General features: G+C 43.4%; 1 protein-coding gene across 4 annotated transcripts in view; it reads right to left on the bottom strand.

The window, feature by feature from the left end:
* ofcc1 (orofacial cleft 1 candidate 1) overlaps positions 1-23,977 on the bottom strand; it is a 308,134-nt gene that overhangs the window by 225,066 nt on the left and 59,091 nt on the right. For all 4 annotated transcript variants that reach the window (XM_087986250.1, XM_087986251.1, XM_043689352.2 and 1 more), the window contains exons 7-8: positions 23,724-23,873; positions 7,729-7,805 (exon numbers count right to left, since the gene is read on the bottom strand). In XM_087986250.1, the coding sequence (XP_087842376.1) occupies positions 7,729-7,805; positions 23,724-23,873 (227 nt within the window). The remainder of the gene's footprint in view (positions 1-7,728; positions 7,806-23,723; positions 23,874-23,977) is intronic.

The following is a 23,977-nucleotide window of genomic DNA, read 5'->3' as shown; positions in this document are numbered from 1 at the left end:
TCTAGTCCCACCTGCCAGCACCCAGCCCATATCCCTCCAAACCCTTCCTATTCATATCCCATCCAAATGCCTCTTAAACATTGCAATTGTACCAGTCTCCACCACTTCCTCTGGCAGCTCATTCCATACATGTACCACCCTCTGCGTGAAAACGTTGCCCTGTATGTCTCTTTTATATCTTTCCCCCTCACCCTAAACCTAGTTCTGGACTCCCCGACCTCAGGGAAAAGACTTTGCCTATTTACCCTACTCATGCCCCTCGTAATTTTGTAAACATCTATAAGATCACCCCTCAGCCTCCGATGCTCCAGGGAAAACAGCCCCAGCCTGTTCAGCCTCTCCTTACAGCTCAAATCCTCCAATCCTGGCAACATCCTTGTAAATCTTTTCTGAACCCTTTCAAGTTTCACAACATCTTTCCAATAGGAAGGAGACCAGAATTGCATGCAATATTCCAAAAGTGGCCTAACCAATGTCCTGTACAGCCGCAACATGACCTCCCAACTCCTGTACTCAATACTCTGACCAATAAAGGAAGACATACCAAACGCCTTCTTCACTATCCTATCTACCTTGCAGTCCAAGGTCTTTTTATTCAGCAACACTCCCTAGGACCATACCATTAAGTGTATATGTCCTGCTAAGATTTGCTTTCCCAAAATGCAGCACTTTGCATTTATCTGAATTAAACTCCATCTGCCACTCCTCAGCCCATTGGCCCATCTGGTCAAGATCCTGTTGTAATCTGAGGTAACTCTCTTCATTGTCCACTACACCTCCAATTTTGGTGTCATCTACAAACTTACTAACTGTACCTCTTATGCTCGCATCCAAATCATTTATGAAAATGACAAAACGTAGAGGACCCAGCACCAATCCTTGGGGCACTCCACTGGTCACAGGCCTCCAGTGTGAAAAACAACCCTCCACCACCACCCTCTGTCTTCTACCTTTGAGCCAGTTCTGTATCCAAATGGCAAGTTCTCTCTGCATTCCATGAGATCTAACTTTGCTAATCAGTCTTCCATGGGGAACCTTGTTGAATGCCTTACTGAAGTCCATATAGATCACATTTACTGCTCTGCCCTCATCAATTCTCTTTGTTACTTCCTCAAAAAACTCTGTCAAGTTTGTGAGACTTATTTACTTTAAAAAGTAAATTTTTCATTTGCTAATTTTGTCAATCAAAATAGTATAACAGAGGGACTGGGGTGGCAGGTAGTGGAGCAGACCTGCTCTTAAGCTGACCATTATCAGGTCCAAACAGTGGGCCATAGAGAGGTTTGTTATATCTGACATTCTACCTCTTTTCCATGACTCGGTATCCCTGGAGAAGGGGAACATAGTGTCCATGGGTATTCTTGAGGCTTTCCATGACCATTAGGCACTGTTTGGTGTGCATTATAGACCACTTGATTAACACTTGGTGTTAACATAATAAGTGTCAAGATTAGAGTGGTGCTGGAAAAGCACAGCAAGTCAGGCAGCATCCGAGGAGCAGGAACATCGACGGTTCGGGCAAAAGCCCTTCATTAGGAATGAGACAGGGTGGAGAGATAAATGGGAGAGGGGTCGGGCTGGGGAGAAGGTAGCTAAGAGTGCAATAGGTGGATGGAGGTGGGGATGAGGTGATAGGTCGGAGAGAAGGGTGGGAGCGAATGGGGGAAGGACAGGTCATGAGGATGGTGAAGAGCTGGCAGGTTGGAACTGGGGTAAGGTGGGGAGAGGGGAAATGTTGAAACTGATGAAGTCCACATTGATGCCCTGGGGTTGAAGTGTCCTGAGGCGGAAGATAAGGTGATCTTCCTCCAGGCGACGGGTGGTGAGGGAGTGGCGGTGGAGGAGGCCCAGCACCTGCATGTCCTCGACAGAGTGGGAGGGGGAGTTGAAATGTTCGGCCACAGGGCAGTGGAGTTGTTTGGTGCGGGTGTCCCAGAGATGTTTCCTAAGGCATTCTGCAAGAAGGTGTCCAGTCTCCCCAATGTAAAGGAGACCGCATCGGGAGCAACGGATGCAATAAATGGGCGGCACGGTGGCACAGTGGTTAGCACTGCTGCCTCACAGCGCCAGAGACCCGGGTTCAATTCCCTCCTCAGGCGACTGACTGTGTGGAGTTTGCACGTTCTCCCCGTGTCTGCGTGGGTTTCCTCCGGGTGCTCCGGTTTCCTCCCACAATCCAAAGATGTGCAGGGTCAGGTGAATTGGCCATACTAAATTGCGCGTAGTGTTAGGTAAGGGGTAAATGTAGGGGTATGGGTGGGTTTCGCTTCGGCGGGTCGGTGTGGACTTGTTGGGCCGAAGGGCCTGTTTCCACACTGTAATCTAATCTAAAAAAAAAAAAATGACATTGGTGGAAGTGCAGGTAAAACTTTGATGGATGTGGCAGGCTCCTTTGGGGGCTTGGATGGAGGTGAGGGGGGGAGGTGTGGGCGCAGGATTTTCAATTCCTGCAGTGGCAGGGGAAGGTGCCAGGAGGGGAGGGTGGGTTGTTGGGTAGCATGGACCTGACCAGGTAGTCATGGAGGGAACAGTCTTTGTGGAAAGCAGATAGGGGTGGCGAGGGAAATATATCCCTGGTGGTGGGTCCGTTTGTAGGTCGGGAGAGGAAGAAACGGAGGGCTTGGAGGTGCTGACCATGGCGGATGGAGGTGTAGAGGGATTGGATGTCCATGGTGAAGATGAGGGATTGGGGGCCGGGGAAATGGAAGTCTTGGAGGAGGCGAAAGGCGTGGGTGGTGTCTCGAACGTATGTGGGGAGTTCCTGGACTTGGGGGGATAGGATAATATCGAGGTAGGTGGAGATGAGTTCTGTGGGGCAGGAGTAGGCGGAGACAATGGGTCAGCCAGGGCGGTCAGGCTTGCGGATCTTGGGAAGGAGGTAAAAATTGGGTAGTGCAGGGTTCCCGAACGATTAGGTTGGAAGCTGTGGGTGGGAGTTCTCCTGAGGTGATGAGGTTGTGTATGGTCTGGGAGATGATGGTTTGGTGATGGGGGGTGGTGTCATGGCTGAGGGGGCAGTAGGAGGGGGTGTCTTCGATATGGCACCTGGCTTCAGCGGTGTAGTGGTCAGTGCGCCAAACTACAACTGCACCCCCTTTATCCGCTGGTCTGATGGTGAGGTTGGGATTGGAGCAGATGGAGTGGAGGGCTGTGCGTTGAGAAGGTGAGAGGTTGGAGTGGGGGAGGGGCTAGACAGGTTGAGGTGGTTAATATCTCGGTGGAAATGAAGAGGTCGAAAATGGGTAAAAGGCCAGCACAGGGTGTCCAGGTGGATGTGTGTTGGAGGCGGGCGAAGGGGTCCTCAGAAGGTGGGCAGGAGTCCTGATTGAAAAGGTAAGCTCGGAGATGGAGGTGGCGGAAGAAGTGTTCGACGTCACAGCGTGTATTAAATTCATTGATGCATGGGCAGAGGGGGATGAAGGTCAGACCTTTGCTGAGGACTGATCATTCGTCCTCAGTGAGGGGGAAGTCTGGGGAAAGGTGAAAAATGAGCAGGGCTGGGAGCTCAGACCTGGTGTAGGTGTGGAGCTGGGAGTGGGGGCAGAGCCTGTAACTGGAGTGGGAGTAGTGATAGGGGAATGGGGGTGGAGTCACAGGGGTGATGTTCCCCTCAGTGTTCTGGGGGGTGAGGATGGTGACAGTGGGATCCGTGGGGGCGTCGGCAGTATGCAGGTGAGTGGCGTTGGTGGGGGTGGAAGTGGTGGCGACGATGGCAGAAGGGAGGTCGGAAGTCACGGAACGTGTGATATCAGCCATGATGTGAGGGGCAGAAGTGATGTCATGTGTGGTGCATGTGAAATCGTTCGGAGCAGACATGGTTGCGGTAGCAGCCGCAATAAAAGCGGAAGTGACGTCATCAATTGCTGTGGGGATGGTGGCTGTGCCGGCCTCATGACTAATGGCGGCTGAGCTGTTCCAGAGGCCAGGGGAAGCTTCTGGAATGTTTGAAGAGTGCTCGTTATGGAGGTGGGTATATAAAAGTTTGATTTATTTACAGTTTTTGATGTTTGAGATGAGGTAAAAATACTTTGTTGAGAGTATGAGTTCTTCTTAGGATATCTTTGCAGTTCTGAGAGTGTGGCCCTCAGTTGAGGCATTGTTGACAGTAGAGAGGTTAGGTGGCGGTACATGGCTGCGAGCGTGGAGTGGAGGATCCTGAAGGAGAATCATAGCTGGTGGTTTTGAATTTGTAGTCTGTACTGGTTGTCCTGTTTGGATCCAAACTGTGCTGTTTTGACTGTAGTCCGGAGTCCATGTGGGATCAGTTGGTTATGGAGGCAAGCACTGAGGAAGAAGCTGTGTTAGTGAGTCTGTTTCAGGACATGGTTGAAGAGCTCAGGTCAGAGGAGATAACCTGGTAGTTGCAGTGACAGAGAGACTCACTGAGATCTTTATAGAGAGGAGGAGAACTTCTTCAATGTAGGCATACTTGCAAGAGGATTCACAGTAAGGTTAAAATCAACTAGGCGAAAGTAAGGGCTGCAGAAGACGCTGGATATCAGAGTCAAGATTAGAGTGGTGCTGGAAAAGTACAGGAGGTCAGGCAGCAACTGAGGAGCAGGAACATCGATGTTTCAGGCAAAGCCCTTCATCAGGAATGAGACAGGGAGCCTCCAGCGTGGAGAGATAAATGGGAGGGGGGGTTGGGTCTGGGGAGAAGGTAGCTAAGAGTGCAATAGGTTGATGAGGTTGGGGATAATGGTGACAGGTCGGAAAGGAGGGTGGAGCGGATAGGTGGGAAGGAAGATTGGCAGGTAGGACAGGTCATGAGGATGGTCCTGAGCTGTCAGGTTGGAACTGGGGTAAGGTGGGGGGGAGGGGAAATGATGAAACTGGGTGAAGTCCACATTGATGCCCTAGGGTTGAAGTGCTCCGAGGCAGAAGATGAGGCATTCTTCCTCCAGGCGTTGGGTTGTGAGGGAGTGGCGGGGAAGGAGGCCCAGAACCTGCATGTCCTCGGCAGAGTGGGAGGTGATGGAGGAGGTCTGGGACTTGCACATCCTCGGCAGAGTGGGAAGCAATGGAGGAGGCCCAGGACCTGCACATCCTCGGCAGAGTGGGAGGCAATGGAGGAGGCCCAGGACCTGCACATCCTCGGTAGAGTGGGAGGAGATGGAGGAGGCTCAGGACCTGCATGTCCTCGGCAGTGTGGGAGGCGATAGAGGAGGCCCAGGACCTGCACATCCTCGGCAGAGTGGGAGGAGATGGAGGAGGCCCAGGACCTGCACATCCTCGGCAGTGTGGGAGGCGATAGAGGAGGTCCAAGACCTGCACATCCTCGGTAGAGTGGGAGGCGATGGAGGAGGCCCAGGACCTGCACATCCTCGGCAGAGTGGGAGGCGATAGAGGAGGTCCAGGACCTGCACGTCCTCGGCAGAGTGGGAGGAGATGGAGGAGGCTCAGGACCTGAAGTTACCACTGAACTTTATATTCATGTTACAGTGACACTTTAAGTGGCTTTGACTGGTTAGTTTTGTTAATTCATATTGGACTTCTTGTATTGTATTGGTTAAACAAAACATGGTATAAAGAGACACTCTTGATGCCCTGCTCCTGGTGCATGGTTATGGTGGCCATAAACATGTCCAGCCAATGGACATGGAGGTTAGATGTGACTGCCTACCTCTCTTCCACAGTTAGGTATTGAGTGACCTTGGAGAGGGCACACCTATGTAAGGGACACAGGAGGCCTTTGGCAACTGGTGAGCATAGAAGCTGCAGTGCATTCTTTCTGTCAACAATTACATTTTAATTTAAAGTTAAATTTACAATTAGGATTTCTGTAACCCTTTAAGGAGCCGTTTCCTTTTCGTTTGATTTGGTCGGTTTAACTTTCCGAAGAGAATAAGGAGAGGCAATGTGATGGGTGGGTAGGAAGGTTTATTTTTTGGCCTGCTCATGGGGCCTGCCTAGGGTATCCATTAACAGATCCAAGGGGTGGTTTGGCCTGACTGTCTGCCCCTTTTCCATTGCTATATTCACACGAAGGTGTGCCTGGAGAATGAGTGGGCAGCGTCCATCAGTGAGCTTCTGTGATCAGTGCACACGACAGGGGTGCATCATCTCTCTACTAAATTACATTTTTATTTAATCTGATAAGTTTCTGTTGAAATTTTGATTTGTGTTACAATACCCATTTAAGGGACTGTCATAGAGTTTGTTCATTAGTCCTGCTGTCTTTATTGGTTATTCTTGGTTTATCAGGTTGATACAGTTCTTAGGGATAAAAGGATCCAAGGGAGTGGGGAGGAAGTGGGAATAGGGTACTAAATTGCAAGATCAGTCATGGTCACATTGAATGGTGGAGCAGACTTGAAGGGCTGAATAGCCTACTCATGCACCTATTTTCCATATTTCTATGTTTCTACTCAAAATTATAAAGAGAGGCTGCCTGGATTCTTGGATTATATTCAGGAGGTGGATACATGGAATGCAAAAATGGCAACTATTAAGTGAAGGATCTGTGTCTAGTTTCATACATCACAATCGAATCCAATTACCAGTGGTTCAGTCGGCAGAATTCATCTCTGAGAAGGTTGTAGGTTTCAAGTTTCCTACAGTATTAGAGCACAACAGTCAAGACTGAAACTCCAGCGCAGCACTAAGATAGCTTTTAAGTGAGATGTTCAGGTGCCCTCCCAAATGGATAAGAGTTGTCTCATGGCAATACTTTGAAGAAAAGCAAGAGAGTTTTCCCTGATGTCATGGCCAATATTTATCCCTCAATCAATTTCACAAAATAAAAGACTATCTGATCATTATCTCACTGCGGGAGTTTGCAGTGTGCAAGTTGGTCGCTGTGTTACCGACATCACAATAGCAACACATACAGTTCATTTACTTCAGAGAGTGCCTCATTGGCTATAAAGAATTCTGGGGAATCCAGTGATTCTTGTGGCAATGAGATCTACAGGACACTGTTTACGATTAAGAGGTCAGCCATTTAACACAGACATGAGGAGAACTTCCTTCTCTTCTCAAGTCATGAGGCTGGATCGTGAAGTTTATTCGATGCTAACTTAGGTGGATCTTTGATAAACAAGGGAGTCAAAGGTTCTGTTAGACTTGAAAATGTGGCTGAGAGCACTACTCAATCTATCATGATCCACTGAATGACAAAACAAGCTTGAAGGGCTGAATGGCCTCCCCCTGCTTCTGAATCCTGTGTTGCTAAGAAATACATTACAGTTAAAATGACACCATCAACTCATCCACCCTAAGCTATAATCAGAGAGATGGAAGTAGCAGTGAAGCTGTGCCCTTATTGGGTAGCTCCTTTTCACTGATGCAGAAGCATGTGCTTTATGTGGAAGTTTTGGAAACCAAATTGATAATTCAACATCTTGTTTTAATTTGTTCATTTCTAAACTGTTTGTGTAATTAGCACCAGGTTCACAAAAGTAGCAAGATATACCTGAAAGCTGCATGATATTACTGCTTTAATTGATTATTTCTCGAGTCCTTATTAAAATAATTAGCCCCTGAAAAATGAATTAACAGCAACGATAATGCAGACAGTGTGGGCAGGTGCAATTATTCGGCAGTTAACAACGTTTGTATCTTAAAGCCTTTTACATTTTCAAATGTTAAGAGCTTCAGAAATAAACAAATTCTATGCAACATTAATGAGGTCACTGCATTTCTAGTTATCTTGACTGTAATGACTATCACTACAAATACATACTCTAACAATACAATGAGGTCTGTTTCACACAATAATAGACTTACATCTGGAAGGCTGCAAGAAGACTCTCCTGTAAAATCTCTGACTGTTCAGGATTGAACTCCTCCTGAGGTTTTGTTTCCTAAAGAAAACACAAACCACCATGGGTAAAGCTAGCATCTGTAATGAAAGTGAAAATGCCGCCCAAATTACATGGAGATGGGGATTCCACAAAACCTGCCATAACTTAAGGGTGAAGCATGTTGGGGGGGTGGGGAGGATGGGTGGGGAGGAGGAGTGGCGGGGGGAGAGGATAGGAAAGGGTTTGCAATTTAGGAAAGATGTGAGAATCACTAGGTTTCCCTCCCATTGTTGTTTTGTCAACAAATAGTGTTCAGGCGTTCTGGACACATCTTATGCCAATGCCAAACCATGTCAACTCCAGTGCCCAGTAGCAACGCCTCCCACAGTGCCCTTGATAAGGCCAGCGAGAATGTTGAGAGTGGGTGTCCATTGCTGCCTTCGTAAGGAAGAAAACAGAAATCACTTCCAGGAGGTGGGAGGGGAAAAATAAAATTATGTTTAGGTGATTTTTGCTTTCCCCAGAGCTGCTCACCATTTCTTATTTCAAGTTCATCTTCCTCCATGGAACTCACATTTCTAAAGTGTCACTACAGGGACAAATACCATTTGGCGAATAGTTAATCAGCCCCACCTTTAACATTTTGAATGGTTGATCTCACTACACAGCAGTGGACAGAGTCCAATTTCACTCCTCTCTCTCAGCAATGCTGTGGCATTTCTGCCTGTACATTCAGAAACTGAACCACTCATCGATGCCCAGAATAACAAACACTTAAATTGACTGGACACCCACTTTGGATTGCTGCTTAAACTCTCATTACCTCAAGGATACATAGATTGCAGGAGGGTATACTGAACTATGGTGACCAGGAAGAACTTTCTGATATGTTTCCATTGTGCTCGGGATTTCTGCTCTATGCCTTTCTCTTTAAATGACACTTATCTCTTTGCTTCTCTCATTATATAATGCTGCTTAATTCTTTCTCACTACTTTTTAAAAGTCTCTTTAAGGAAGGATTGATTGATTACATAACAGAGGAAATAGTTGTGAAGGGCTGCAGGTTGTGTGTTTGAGGTACAGATGTAGGGTATAATGGTGGCTTGAACACCAGGTCGCGCTTTTCACATCACCTGCACTGATATTCTATTGGTTCAGCTGGCACTATATTCCTTGTTATTTTACCTTTCCAAAAGGTCTGTTCACTTCTGTTTTATCCCTAAACAGGTTCCCTGGAATTTGTACAATTTAGGTCCTACAAGCCCTTTCCTCCTTTCCAGTGTCACTCATCCGTCTCTCACTCCACTCTTCTCCAATTTGTCTTCCCTCTCAAGGTCTTCCCCATTAGCTGCCAGTCAACATCTGATGTCCCATCATCCTGAATTCCCACCACTTTCTCAGGAATGCCTGAACATTTCAACCCTCAACATTCATCCCTCACTGGCCTTAATCAGTGAAGTGGCATGAATTCCTAAAGATTTGAAAGAAATTGGTGATCTACTTGCATTCCGGTTTCAATTCTAAAATTCTCATCCCTGGTTTCAAAATTTCAGCAAGGCCTCATACCTCCGTAACTGTGTCACCTATTCAACCCCTAATCCTCCAAGATTCCTCAGTCTCTGTATTCCCCCATTCTGACATTTTGCACATCACAAATTGTCACGTTCTATCCGCCTAGGGTGTAAGCTTCAAATTCACTCCCCAAACCTCTCTGTCTCTCTGCCTCTTGCTCTTTCTTTAAGGTGTTACTTAAAATCTGGTCTCTATGACTAAGCTTTTAGCCATTTTGGGCATACGCTCTTCATTAGAAATGAGCCTCATTCCTGATGAAGGGCTTATGCCCGAAACGTCAATTCTCCTGCTCCTCGGATGCTGCCTGACCTGCTGTGCTTTCGCAGCACCACACTCTCGACTCTGATCTCCAGCATCTGCAGTCCTCACTTTCTCCTACTAAGCTTTCAGCCACCTGGTGGGATATCTTCTAAATGTGGTTTGGCAAAAATTGAAAGATTTCTGGAGGGAGAAACACCAAAAGCCAGCCTTCTAGCAGAGGCAACCTGAAGTCAGATTTTTCCAGAAGTGAACTGAAGGTAGGTATTTGATATAATACAGGTTGAATTGAATTGGATTTATTGTCACATGTACCAAGGCACAGTGAAAAGCTTTGTCTTGCGAGCAATACAGGCAGAACACAGAGTTAAGTAGCATAGATAAGTAAATAAAAGGTAAACAGCAGCAAAAACAAAAAACACAGGTACAGGCAAATGTTAAGAGTTTGTGAGTCCATTCAGCATTCTAACGACAGTAGAGTAGAAACTGTTACGAAACCGACTTGATGTATGTGTTCAGGCTTCTGTATCCTCTCCCCGGTGGTAGAGGTTGTAGAAGAACATTGCCAGGGTGGGATGGATCTTTGAGAATGCTGGCGGCCTTTCCTTGACAGCAGGCCTGGTAGATGGATTCTATAAATGGGAGGTTGGCCTTTGTGATTATTCGGGCCAAGTTCACCACTCTCTGTAACCATCTCCAATCTTGAATGGTACAGTTGCCATACCAGGTAGTGATACATCCAGACACAATGCTCTCGGTGGCGCACCTATAAAAGTTGGCAAGGGTATTTGCCATCATGCCAAATTTCCTCAGCTGCCTGAGGAAGAAAATACATTGTTGGGCCTTTGTAACCAGTGCATCCACATGAAGAGTCCAAGCAAGCTTGTTGTGGATGACCATTCCCAGGAGCTTGACACTCTCCACTCGTTCCACCTCTGTGCTGTTAATTTGTAGGAGGGCATGAGTAACATCCACCAAAAGTCAATGATGAGTTCCTTGGTTTTGCTGGCATTGAGAGCTAGGTTGTTCTCAGTGCACCATTTTTCCAGGTCTTCCACCTCCCTGTCTGTAGTCTGTTTCATTGCCATTTGAGATTCGTCCGACTATGGTGGTGTCATCAATGAACCTGTAAATGGCATTAGTCTGGTTGTTGGCGACACAGTCATGGGTATACAGTAAGTACAGTAGGGGGCTGAGTATGCACCCCTGATGGGCTCCAGTGTTGAGTGTTAGTGAGGATGAATTATTGTCCCCAATCTTCACTGATTGTGGCCTGTGGGTGAGGAAACTGAGGATCCAGTTGCAGAAAGTGGGACTTAGCCCGAGATCATTAAGTTTAGTAATCAGTCTCGAGGGGATAATAGCGTTGGAGGCGGAACTGTAGTCAATGAGTAGGATTCTTATGTTCTTGGTGTCAAGATATTCTAGGGAGGAGTGAAGGACAAGTGATATGGCATCTGACCTGGATCTGTTGGTCCGATAGGCAAATTAGAGTGGGTCAAGAGTAGTGAGGAGACTGGGGTTGATTCATGCCATGCCCAGCCTTTCAAAGCACTTCATGACCACAGAGGTTAGGGCCACTGGGTGGTGGTCACTGAGACCTGCTACATGACTCTTCTTAGGCACAGGGATGATGTTGGCCCTCTTGAAATAGGCAGGGACAGTGGTCTGCTGCAGGGAGAGGTTGAAGATGCCCAAGAAGTCCTCTGCCGATTGATCTGCGCATGCTCTGAGTGCATGGCCTGGTACTCAGTCTGGTCCCATCTCTTTCCATGGATTCATACGAAGGAAAACTGATCTGACCTCTGATGCAGTGACTGTTGGGATAGGTTCGTCAGGACTTAGATTCATAGAGATGCACAGCACAGAAACAGACCCTTCGGTCCAACCCATCCATGCCGACCAGATATTCCAACCCAATCTAGTCCCACCTGCCAGCACACGGGCCATATCCCTCCAAACCTTTCCTATTCATATACCCATCCAAATGCATCTTAAATGTTGCAATTGTACCAGCCTCCATGACATCCTCTGGCAGCTCATTCCATATACTTACCACCCTCTGCGTGAAAACGTTGCCCCTTAGGTCTCTTTTATATCTTTCCCCTCTCACCCTAAACCTATGCCCTCTAGTTCTGGACTCCCCAACCCCAGGGAAAAGACTTTGCCTATTTATCCTATCCACGCCCCTCATAATTTTGTAAACCTCTATAAGGTCACCCCTCAGCCTCTAATGCTCCAGGGAAAACAGCCCCAGACTGTTCAGCCTCTCCCTGTAGCTCAGATCCTCCAATCCTGGCAACATCCTTGTAAATCTTTTCTGAACCCTTTCAAGTTTCACAACATCTTTCTGATAGGAAGGAGACCAGAATTGCATGCAATATTCCAACAGTGGCCTAACCAATATCTGTACAGCCGCAACATGACCTCCCAACTCCTGTACTCAATACTCTGACCAATAAAGGAAAGGACTTGTCAGAATAGGTGTTACCTCGCCACCAAAATTCTGCTCAAAGCGAGCACAGAAGGCATTGAGATGATCTGGGAGGGATGTGTCATCATCTGCCATCTTGCACTGTCTCTTTTTAGGACTTGTGAAATCATTCAGTCCTTGTCATAGTCGCCGGGTGTCTGTCTGGGTCTCTCGTTTGGATCAGTATTGGTCCTTGGCTGTCTTAATGGTTCTGCAATGTTATTGCCCATCATGTCAACTGCCTCTGATCTCTCACACATTGGCCACAACAGTGTTGGAGGGTGCAGGCAGTGGCCACTTCGGGCAATCACAGAGTTGGCTATTCTCTTTTAAAGGAAAATGTGCAAGCAGTGACAGAAGAAGTGTGAGCAGGAAGTGTGTGCGAGATTTATTAGTATCACAATGGAAAAATGAGGTGACATATAGTATGATATCTTCCTCTTACGTTCTCTGGTCAAAAGGCAGATTTGGCCCATTGTGCCTCAATCTCCATCGTGGGCTAGGTAAGGAGGTAAGTCACAAATCTAGTCAGAGCAGGAGACAAACCTCATTCCATTGGCATGAATCTGATCCACACCTGCCATGCAGCAAACTGATTCCCCAAAGAATTGGAGTTGTTGCAGCAATGTGCATTTTTCAGTGCACATGTAGCCTGGACCTAGGAATAATGATGATCGAAATTGTTTCCAGCACTTGGCTGACCAGGAATCTCTCCTGCTCCCAACGGCCTGCCAATATCTCTTGTCGGTGGGATTTACAGATTGATACATGATTGCAACATAAATGTGCCTTCATTGGCCACAAAGCCATGCAGTAGGAGCCTGAGCTTCTGGTCCAAAGGGAGAGAGAGAATTGACCCACTGCACCAAAGGACCCTCCAAGTATGCTATATCCAAAAGTTATTTGAATTTTAAACTGGTTTTCCATGCAAAGCAAACAAAATAATTAAACAAAGATGACAAATATGTACACAATACATACTAATTCTTAAAACTAGAAACATGCACATACATATATATGTTTAAAAAGCAAATTAAAACCATCCACATCAATAAAATGTAAGAGTGATGTAATGAGAAAATCAGTAAAGGTACTTTATTGTGACATTTTAATGTAACTATAAATCTGTACAGTGTAAGGAAATGCTTTATATTTAAGCTGCTTTCAGCAAATAACCCACATCACTAAAGCATAACGGTATCAATAAAGTAGCTACAATGCTGATAATTTAACATAATTTGTCTGAATACATGCTTATTACATCAGGCAGCTTCAACAGAATAAAGTACATGCTACACAGACTGACTAGCAATGAATTCTTAACCTATTTTTCCTGTCTCACAATAAATGCAGAGACAAACGCTCACCCTACTCAACAGAAATGGTCCGTGCATTTTAAACAGTAAAGAATAGCTCATTTCGAAGGCTATTTAAAGGCAAATTGTTGGAGTTAAAGTACAGATTTACCATGATTTAACTGATTGGTGCAGCAGACTGGAGTGACTGAATGGCCTCTTCCTGTTCCTATGTTCCGTGAGTAAGTTATGTAAAACAACATTGCACAAATGTAATTTATACATTTTTAATGATCTCATGTACATGAGAAACAAAAATCAGAATTAGATTCTATTAAGTCTGTACATCATGCACAACACTGCAACAAGGTAATGCAGATTTGTCCCAAGTGTACTACCTTCAACCACATTTCCCACCGGTAACCTAGGATCACTAAATTTACCCCTAAACAGTCCTCCAGCTGATTTTTTAGGCATAGATTCTCATGAAGCAAGAACGAGCTCTTGCGATGTTTTCTTCTAATGCTTTGTTATTCTCCCCTAGATTTGGCTGCAATTACTCAACATTTTGAAAGGTTAAGCAGGGAACGATTACACCCACTAAAGTCAGTGAATCGGCAACAAAGATCCTAAATTTAGGATTGGCACGGAAAGCATGAAGGAGGTGGTTCGAAGAAATCATGCTCATACAAAGGATTATTAAGATGAGAAACATAATGCCACTAAGTAACTATTCAAGCTGAGTCAATCACAAATTTAAGGGGGATTAGATAAACAGGAAAAGGAGAAATAGTAAAAGGGTACAGAGGAAAGAAGGGGGAACGGATTAATGAGACATGCTTCAATGTAATCAGGCCCTCGCAAAGTCAACCAGTATTCTCTAAAGGTGAAATTTCAATGGCCCTTATAGAACATGACAGTGTTGGTAAGTTTTATATTTTTTATGTCCATCTCTATATTCTGCCAAATTTGAGACTCATGGTTTGTCTTGCTAAGTGAGTGCAGTAGTGACTAACTAAACATTATCGTGAAATTAGTCATTGTTTAAATAAGCCACATTCCAGGAGAAAAAGAACTTCCCTAAATAATGTTCACTCCAGACACACAAACACAAGAATCTAGGCCAAGTGGCACAGTGGTTAGCACTGCTGCCTCACAGCACCAGAGACCTGGGTTCAATTCCCGCCTCAGGCGACCCACTGTGTGGAGTTTGCACATTCTTCCCGTGTCTGCGTGGGTTTCCTCCGGGTGCTCCGGTTTCCTCCCACAGTCCAAAAATGTGCAGGTTAGGTGAGTTGGCCATGCTAAATTGCCCGTAGTGTTAGGCGAAGAGGTAAATGTTGGGGAATGGGTGTAGGTGGGTTGCGCTTCGGCGGGTCGGTGTGGACTTGTTGAGCCGAAGGGCCTATTTCCACACTGTAAGTAATCTAATTCAGTGTAACACTGAGGGAGTACTACATTGTCATCTTTCAGGTGAGATGGAGGTCCCATCTAGCCTCTCTCAAGTGGACATAAAAATGCCAGCATATCCTTCACTTGGCAGTCAGTTGTTGAAGGCTGTGGCCATAGTTAGGAATGCAAATCAGGAAACCAAGGAAACCAAGACATAAGGGCGATGATCTATTGGGGTCAGGTTTCCGAGGGGAAAATGTGAATCAATAGGGAGAGGGGGAAAGAGGTCAGAAACAAAGTGAGGGAATGACCCACATCACTATCTCATAGGTCCACCTCCTTATCTTTCGCCCACCTATGTACATGGCCCTGTGATCAGGCACAGTGAGTGTCTATGTTTCAAACATAAGCTGACAAGGAAATCCCTCCAGGAAAGAGTTGGTCTGCAGGCTCTCCTGCAGCTGGGTTTATCCTGGCAGTGACTTCAGGTTGAGGTTCTTGTGTGCTTGTTAACTGACCACTTAAGGGCCTCAAATAATAGCATGGTGAGAACGTCAGCCATGGATCCTGCTGTTTGGAACTTAATCCTGTTGGAGGTAGGAAAGCATCAGGGATTGAGTGTGCCTCCTCACTTCCTAATCTAATTCCACATCCCGCCAACTACCTCACCTCCTCCAGCATTGGAAGATTCTATCCATTTTAACTTCAAAGTAGGAAATTCAGGAAGCTGGCAATAAGTGGTGTCAATAACTTAGTAGTGAGATTGACACATTTGTCAGTAAACCGCAATGGGCTTTCTTGAATATTATTGTATGCAGAGTATAATATGAGAATTCTTATCTACAGACCAAACGGCCCAGGCTCCAGTTGCATGTGATCTGTTATTACAATGATCTAGTCCCTTTCATACACACTCAGGAGCTACACTTAGAATAAAAGTTACATTTCTCTTTATTCTGCATTTCTTTCGAAGTTCTTTCATGGTACATCTTTATACCATCAACACTTACCTAGGAGCACTTAACAATTTGACTTAATATTTTGCCCAGCCCTGACAAGTGTCTTCTGCTTGAGGCACTAAATCTCCAAGGGCATTCTCGGTTCTCTTAGAGGACGTATAGGATGTATGTGTTCTCATGTCGTTTCCGTAGAAAGCCAACTCATTGGTGGAGTGAAATGATGGTCCTGATGGTGGCTGGTCACAGGGGTTGAAAACTGTCTCAGTCCTTCCAAGTCTTGATTTTCTCACAGCATGCAGGTGCCCTCTTTATTGATCAAGAATTTGTGCATGTTGAGTACTAACCCTATCCACTATGGGACTAAGGATCTTTCTCTCTCAATAGCTGCTCATTAGCCACTGGAGTTGCTGTACATCATCTTAGTGAGGATTGAAGTTTGCCTCTAAATATGCCAAACCAATGTTGATTTTCTCTGTGGATGACTGCAAAGATTTGTTGCATACAATTGGATTCTGTCTGCAAACATATGGCACTGTCCATTTTTCAATGGTTTTGAATTTGTTTTGAAGTTCTGAGTCTCTTTGTTGCATGATTGAAGATCTCTTTCTAACTCTATAATTCTTCATGTTTCACCTTCTGTGGTTATTTGATTTAGTCAGAATTTCTGAATCTCCACATGTTTTCATGACTAATTGAAATGGCACAAGGTTATTTTCTTTCTTGCTAGCATAATCTGGCTATCTTCTGTGGGAGCTATTTATTCCTCTAAGTCTTACTGACACCGGTGTTGGGGCATGTTCTGTCCGATAGGTCAACACATTTATTTTTTTGTTTTCTTCAAGGATTGAGTCTTTCTTATTTGACCCTGCTTTTCCAATTCTTCACACTTTCTGTTTTCAGGGAAATAAAGGGTCTGCCTCATTGAAATAGAGGTTCTGCATCACATTGGCCATGCTAAATTGCCCGTAGTGTTAGGTGCATTAGTCAGAGGGAAATTGGTCTGGGTGGGTTACTCTTTGGAGGGTCGGTGTGGACTGGTTGGGCTGAAGGGCCTTTTCCCACACTGTAGGCGTTGTATCTTCAGTCTCTGCCAAACGAAGAACATCTAAACATATATAACCGCGTAATAAAGAATTAATTATTAGGAATTGTGCAGGTCTCTGTAATTTTTTTTTCACGCAGCATATATTTTAGCTTCAAGCCCTTGAGTCTTGTACTTTGAGTCTCAGAATTCAATGCAGGACAGTCTGAGATTTTCTGGTCTCCATCAAGGTGCAGCAGCCTTAAGGATTTATACGTATGACTCAGTAGCCAATTTAATACTACTTTCTCTGGATTTGACTTTAATTTCAGCATATCAAAACTCATCTCCTGGGTAATTGTACCTTTATGTCAGCAGCTGCGGAAGATAAAGATCATTATCACATAGCTAAAGTGAAAATCCAGACTCCAGTTCTAAGAAGAGTGAATCTTGTTCATCTTGGTCCTCAGAGGTATCAACTTCTTGGACCACAGCAAAATGAAGTGATCTGTCTTTAAACTTATGAACAGTAGGTCATGATCACCTATTGCTGCTTTAGAAATTTGTTTGAAATACAGTCCCCTATTGTATACACAGCATTCTGCATCTGTGGGCAGGCAGAGCTGTCAATGCTTTCACAAAGCTGACCCCTTTTTTCTAAAAGCTGTTCCTTTTCTCAAGGATACTGTGTCCTTGGTTTTTGTCAGAGGAGTCAAAAAACCCTCCCGGCTCCAAGGTGACTAGTTTGGTACAGAGATGAAAAAGGATGCTGAGAGGCCTTTTGTTTATATGTAAACAGATGAGACTTCAGGCCAAAGTGGTCATGTTTTAGAAGTGACCTGCATAATGAAAGTGGAGTGGTCAGCTCTCGAGCTGAGCAGTTCAGTTAGGAAACAGGCTACAAAACTCTCTCTTTCCTTCTGCACTTCCAATTTCAACCTGTAAGCACTTGTTCCATTTTTAGTGGTTTTTAAGGGGGTTTGCTTATTGGAACTATTGTGTACATTCAGAACAGCACAATTAAGTCTAGTTTCGATAGACTGGATTCTGTTGATATTTTTTATTCTGTTCTTTGTGTTTCTTTGTGTAATTTTGTGAATAAATTTTTGTCTGTTTTAAAACCGGTAGTCAACCTAGCTAACTTACTCCGGATAATTTTCACTGTATACTTACATAAACAAATTGCAAAGTTATGGTCTGGGCTGCCTGTTTAAGAATGTTTTGAGTGGTTTGGCCTAGTCCATAACAAAGCAAACTTTACCCACCGCAATATAGACAAGGAGCAATGGCGAGTGCAATGATGTTTTCCCATCATTTTTGCTTTGGTAAGATTAGGGAACCAAACATTGCATTCATAACTTTCTGATTAATGAACTGGAATCAGAGCGAAGGTTTTTGCTTCGAGAGTATTTGTTGATCTCTTGCAGGAAAATCCTGTTTTGCTTGCAAAACCCAAATAATTCCAGTCATTTCCATCTTGTTCCAAGAACTATGTGGGTCCTCTTTTTCCTAAATACATTTTGTTCCAGAAATTCTGACTAACTTATTACTTGCTGTAACTAATTGATTTCTTCCTGTTGCTAATGATATACTCTACAAAGGACTTTCATCCACACTTACGTCAACTTCCGTGTCACATTTCCTGTTTCATGGTTCAGTGTCTAAATAAATGCTGAAATCTGTTACAAGCTCAGCCCTACACAATTGAGCTTGATTTTAAGCATTTCATCCACTTCTGGTTTGGATCACTGGGCTGGCCTTGATGTTTACTATTACTGGCTTCACTTCACCTCCAATTCCATGGGTCTCCAGTTCCACAGTTTCCATCTTGCAGTAATATGAGATCTATACTCTTGAAATGAACAGCAACAGGCTTTATTAAAGTACAATTACCTTTACTCTACATCAACAAGTTAAGACATTATGACACACCTGTGTCTGATCTCCCACTGAATCAATTGACATTCACTTGACTTTCAATCAACAAAAGAGGAACTACGTTGTCATAGTCCCTGGATGATAAGTAGAGTGAAAGGTATGTTTTCTTAATAACTACTTTTAAATACTTATTGTGACGTTTAGCACGACAAATGTTCTTGGAGCAAGGACCTTCACTCTGATTTCAGTTCGTTAATCAGAAAGGTATGAATGCAACTTTTGGTTACTTTATGTTAGCAAAGCAACAATGACGTCTTTGCACCTGCCATTGCTTCTTGTCTATACTGTGGAGGGTAACGTTTGCGTTGACAGCTCTGCCAGCCCAAGATACAGAATGCTGTGTATACAAACGTTCTATTAAAAGAACCTGGATTTAAATAAGAATTATTGTATATGGCAATAGTTCTGAATTAGAGTCATGAGTGTGGTGCTGGAAAAGCACCACACTCTCAACTCTGATCTCCAGCAGCTGCAGTCCTCACTCACTCAAAAGTTCTGAATTAGTTAATTTTGAGCTGTACAAGCTCCACCTAATCTGATAATGCAACACAGTCTTAGGGTGGAGAAACAGTTAGTTTTACACAAAACCCTGGTACAGAAAGATGTGACATACCTGGCTGCTGACAATTATAATTACTTTTAATTAATGTTTATTCTATCCATTGCCAAAATGCAAAGTGTAAAACAAGTGTCTCTTCTTCTTAAGACTTGATCAAACTATATTCTCTGCTGCTGATAATTAGACGCTTAAACTCACACTCAGCATAGAAATGAAATCTATCCCCATTATATGCCTACAGTGGTTGGTAACAAAAAAGTTAAACTAGAATGACCAGGAGCAGGGAGACTACTATTTGAACACAAGACATACATATAAATAGACTGTTCTATATTATCATGCTCTATCATCTAAGATCTATTCCGCATTCACATGCACATACATTTCTGATGCCACAATGTCAAAGGGCCACATGCTCAGCATTTGTTATTATCACTGCAACATAAAGGGTTAATGTTAAACTGTAAGTAAGATATTAATGTTGTCAATAATGTTAAATCACAGGGCTTTGAGAATTACTGAGCAACGGTTCTTTGCAGAAGCCTCACATTAAGTCTTATCCTTTGTATACTTAGAAGATAAGATTCAAGAAAAGGTAATATTTCTGCATATGACGAGAGCAGACAACAATTACTGACTATGATAACAGAGTGAGGTGATGCAGTGGAGGTTCTACCAATAGTTATGTAGACATTTTTAAAAATTAAAACATTTTTATAACTGCTTCACTCCTTAGAAACTGAGTAGTTGTTTTTCTCACTATCTGTTTTTCTATTCAGGTACAGCAAGGCCTGAATCAGTGCAATGAACTTTAAAAAGCTGCCTTGCATCTACTACTGCAGACCGGAATATCTGAAGTCTTCATATCATGCTGCTTCTACAGCAAGTCCTTCTGACATTCTCCCATTTTTACAGGTTGTAGAGAAGGAGGGTTGAGTGGAAGCATTGCCAGACAGGTGCATTGGCACCTTCGCTGTGTCTGCTTCATCTGTCATTATGTCATTACAGGGTCAAGCATTCCTGCACATGCAGGAAGTCACCTTCATAGAGAAGTGCACACTTCCCAAAAAAGCCTTCATATAAATCTAAACAGTGCTGAAGTCATATCTGGAACATACATCTACCACTGACATTCAAGGTAACTGTTAACTTGACCTTACAATCCACAGATTGCAAACAGTAGCAGGTAGTCCCATCATATTATAAAAGCAACAACATGCAGTTGCAGCATACAGAGAATACAGTTTTCCATTGTGGTAAACATTTAGCAATACAATGGCAAAGAGGTTTTGGCATCATGCAGACATGAGACAGAACACAAGAAACCATCACCATTTGCAAGCCCTCTGAAGGAGATAAATCTGCACAAATGACCAACCACTCAGTAAGACTTCTAAGACTGCCAATGATTAACAAAAAAAATGCCAAATTCTCACAATGCACAACAGTTATTTGTACATATGCCTCACACATTAAGCAAAAAGATAATTGCAGCCGTTTACCACAGGATCACATCAACTTTATGGAGTTTAGTCGACATCATCTGAAAAAGTCTCGGAACAAAATAGGATGTAATTCTTATTTTGTTCCTTATTTCCAAAGTACCCACCTTCATTTGTAAGTATCTCTCAAGACACCTCCTTAGTTCTGTAGCTTCTATTTAATCTATTTAACTGTAGATTAGAAAATGGTTGTTCCCAAGAGATTTCCTGTTTATCAATTGTTTGTGGATCAAGTGAGAGGGGGGGGGGGTGGAGAGGAAGAGGAACAGCAGGAAATCTAGGAAGCAACCCTACTTTACAGAGATGAGTAGAAATGTAAGAAGTCTCTCAGTCTCGACATTCTCTTTCCCGTGAGGATCCTGCAAGATTTGTTTTAGCACTATCGATAAAAAACCATTTCTAGTTTTTGATAATTGAGTCAAATAAACCATTTGTCGCTGCAGGTGCTCCTACATCCCATACCCAGAAACAACAGGTTAAGTGTCAGCAGAATATTTTATAGAGGTTCACAGACTCATGGTGGGACTGAAACAAAAAGCAGAACACTCTGAGATGTATTATGTCAGAGTTGGAAGATTGCTGAACACCATCCGTGAGTTAGAAAATTATGACTTCACTGCTTTGGTGGAAATATTTTCCACTTCTGTCGACACAGAAGAAAGATTAGAGACTGAGACCCTGAACAGTTGCAAGGAAATATAAAGAAAAGGCTAGTCAATGAAAAATACACCCCATTTAAAATTGTATCACAGCTTAGTGAACAATTAGTGATAATAGATTGAAGTCTATTGCAAAATTCTCAGATAACTCAGAAGGGACAAGGTGAAGTGGAATATTTGACCTTGTTGTCCTCCATTGAAGAACCTCCATTTAACAATAATGAAAGTCAGAACTGAGGAAACAAACAATTGGTTTCACCATCCAATGAATAGGATTCTTGACCCTGCTCATGCATACAGATTAGAAATATGAGATGAATCCAAAAATATTCAAATTATTAAACAAGATATATGATTCCATCCTTGATTACTTGTGAATAGTCAATAAGTTAAAGGAATAGCTCTATGCTTAAACATAGATGAATTGTGTACAAATACCCACTGAAACAGATGTATGGCAGTGAGCATACAATTCCATGAATTTCACTACTAAGAAGAGAACAGCAGTGTCCAGGAACACAAGGTACTGCGAAGAAAAAACGGCATCTCAAACAGGAATGATGTCTTCTGCAGAGAGAATCCCAGATCATCAGGAAGATAATTCACGACCACTACCTCCTACTCAAGAAACAACCAGTGTTCCAAGTCCAAAATGAACACATTCTGGGAAAATACTGAAATGTGTGCATTGTCTAAATTTGTGGAGACTTGGAGGGAGATTAGGCAATTGTAAACATAATTATATAAATAAGGTATTACAATGATGTAACTGAAGAAAAGATTGGGGGGCAGGGGGCTAATGTTGCATATGCATATCTACTGGTCCAAAGGGTTAATAGGGAATGAGTGTCATTAGCATCACCTACTGTGATAATAATATGAGGACTGGTAGAGAGGGTGACGACACGAGTAACTATGAGGGCTTGGTGGCTCAGTGATTAGCACTGCTGCCTCATAGCGCCAGGGACCAGGGTTTGATTCCACCCTCAGGTGACTGTGTGGAAAATGCATGTTCTATCCATATCTTTGTGGGTTTCCTTTGGATTCTCCAGTTTCCTTCCACAGTCCAAAGACGTGCACATTAGGTGGACTGGCCATGCTAAGTTGCCCATAATGTCCAGGGATGTGCAGGCTAGGTGGATTCGCCATGGGAAATGTGGGGTTATACATACGGAGTGGGTCTGGGTGGGATGCTCTTCAGAAGGTCGATGTGGACTTGATGGGCCAGATGGCCTGCTTCCACTCTGTCCGTTTTCTATGATACGAATTTTGTGGGTGTCAGACCTCAGACTAAGTCCTCCAAAAAGACGCTGTAATGATGTATACCATTTCCTTCTAACACGTGAAGAGTTGCCAAGTTGTAATAAACCATACCTTGTTTGTAAGAAGAAACTATTCTGGTTAGATCAGAAGGATTCTATTCTCATCTAAACCAGACCATGTGGTCCCTGGAGAAACACACAACTAAATGGTATTAGTGGCAACACATACAAAATAGTCTGGAGACCAATTTGAAGTGACATCACTAGAGGCCTAAGAGTAGTCTACCATCCATTTCCTCAGTTAAAATTGGTGAGTACACCAAGGAGACAAAAGAGGCAAAATATGTAAAATTTTCTCTCAAATACAAATCAGTAAATAAGCAAACACTTCTGCAATAACACCATGAAACATAATAGCTATGTAGAGCAGGGTTATCAAATTTAATCAGAGCACACAAACCATTTATATCATCTTTTAAGCTTTGAAATTCTAGCATAATTGCTAAACTATATATAACCAAGCACATTCCTGTTGCTAAAACAAAAACGTCCATGTAGCAGGTATTGAAACCATTTGATTACACTTGACAAACAAAATATGATCCGCTGGGAGAAAAAGTACACTCAAATGAGCTTAAGTTGTTTTTTAACAAATGTAAAATAACAATTGCATCATATAACAATCACTTGAAATCATACAAAAACTCAAAACATCCCATTGATCAGAAGCACACATTGCTAGCATTATACTGGATATTTAATGTGTGCATTATTCCAATCTTATAGTTTTACATTTAGACCAGAGTTTCTGCTGAATGCAAACATATTGCTGAAATGTGTCAATAAAGGTACAAGAAGTGATTATTGTAATGATTTCAAAGCCTCAGTTGAAACAATGCTAACTTATGAATTGTCATAAAGTGAGGAGATGTATCTCAAAAGCCCAACATTTTGGGTCTTGATTAAAAATAGGAATTAGGGCCTAATCATTGCTATTTCGATAAGAAATTAATGGTAAACATCTTCCGACAATTCAACGTTCAACCACAGACAAACTCAGAAGCATGCACGGCAAGGGACCAGGATACCTTTGTTTTTTCCCTTACAAATGCCATCACTCGTTGCTTGGTTTGTTCCTCCTGTGTTTTGACAGACAGCTTTTCTCGCCGAACCAGATGCTTCTCCTGTGACCGACAATCAATGTGTGCATTAAGAAACCTCTGTCGTTGATCTTGAGCCTATTCAGGCATAAAAAAGATATAGATTCTGACGCTCATGAGTACCAAACATGGTACAAGAGTAATTGCTCTGTTGTTCAATGTTTTAACATAACGCTTAACTG

This window comes from Chiloscyllium plagiosum, unplaced genomic scaffold (assembly GCF_037043375.1).
Source record: "Chiloscyllium plagiosum isolate Xiang-an unplaced genomic scaffold, Cpla_swu_hap1 HiC_scaffold_4, whole genome shotgun sequence".
Taxonomy (NCBI): domain Eukaryota; kingdom Metazoa; phylum Chordata; class Chondrichthyes; order Orectolobiformes; family Hemiscylliidae; genus Chiloscyllium; species Chiloscyllium plagiosum.
This window is presented reverse-complemented; position numbering and strand designations above follow the sequence as displayed.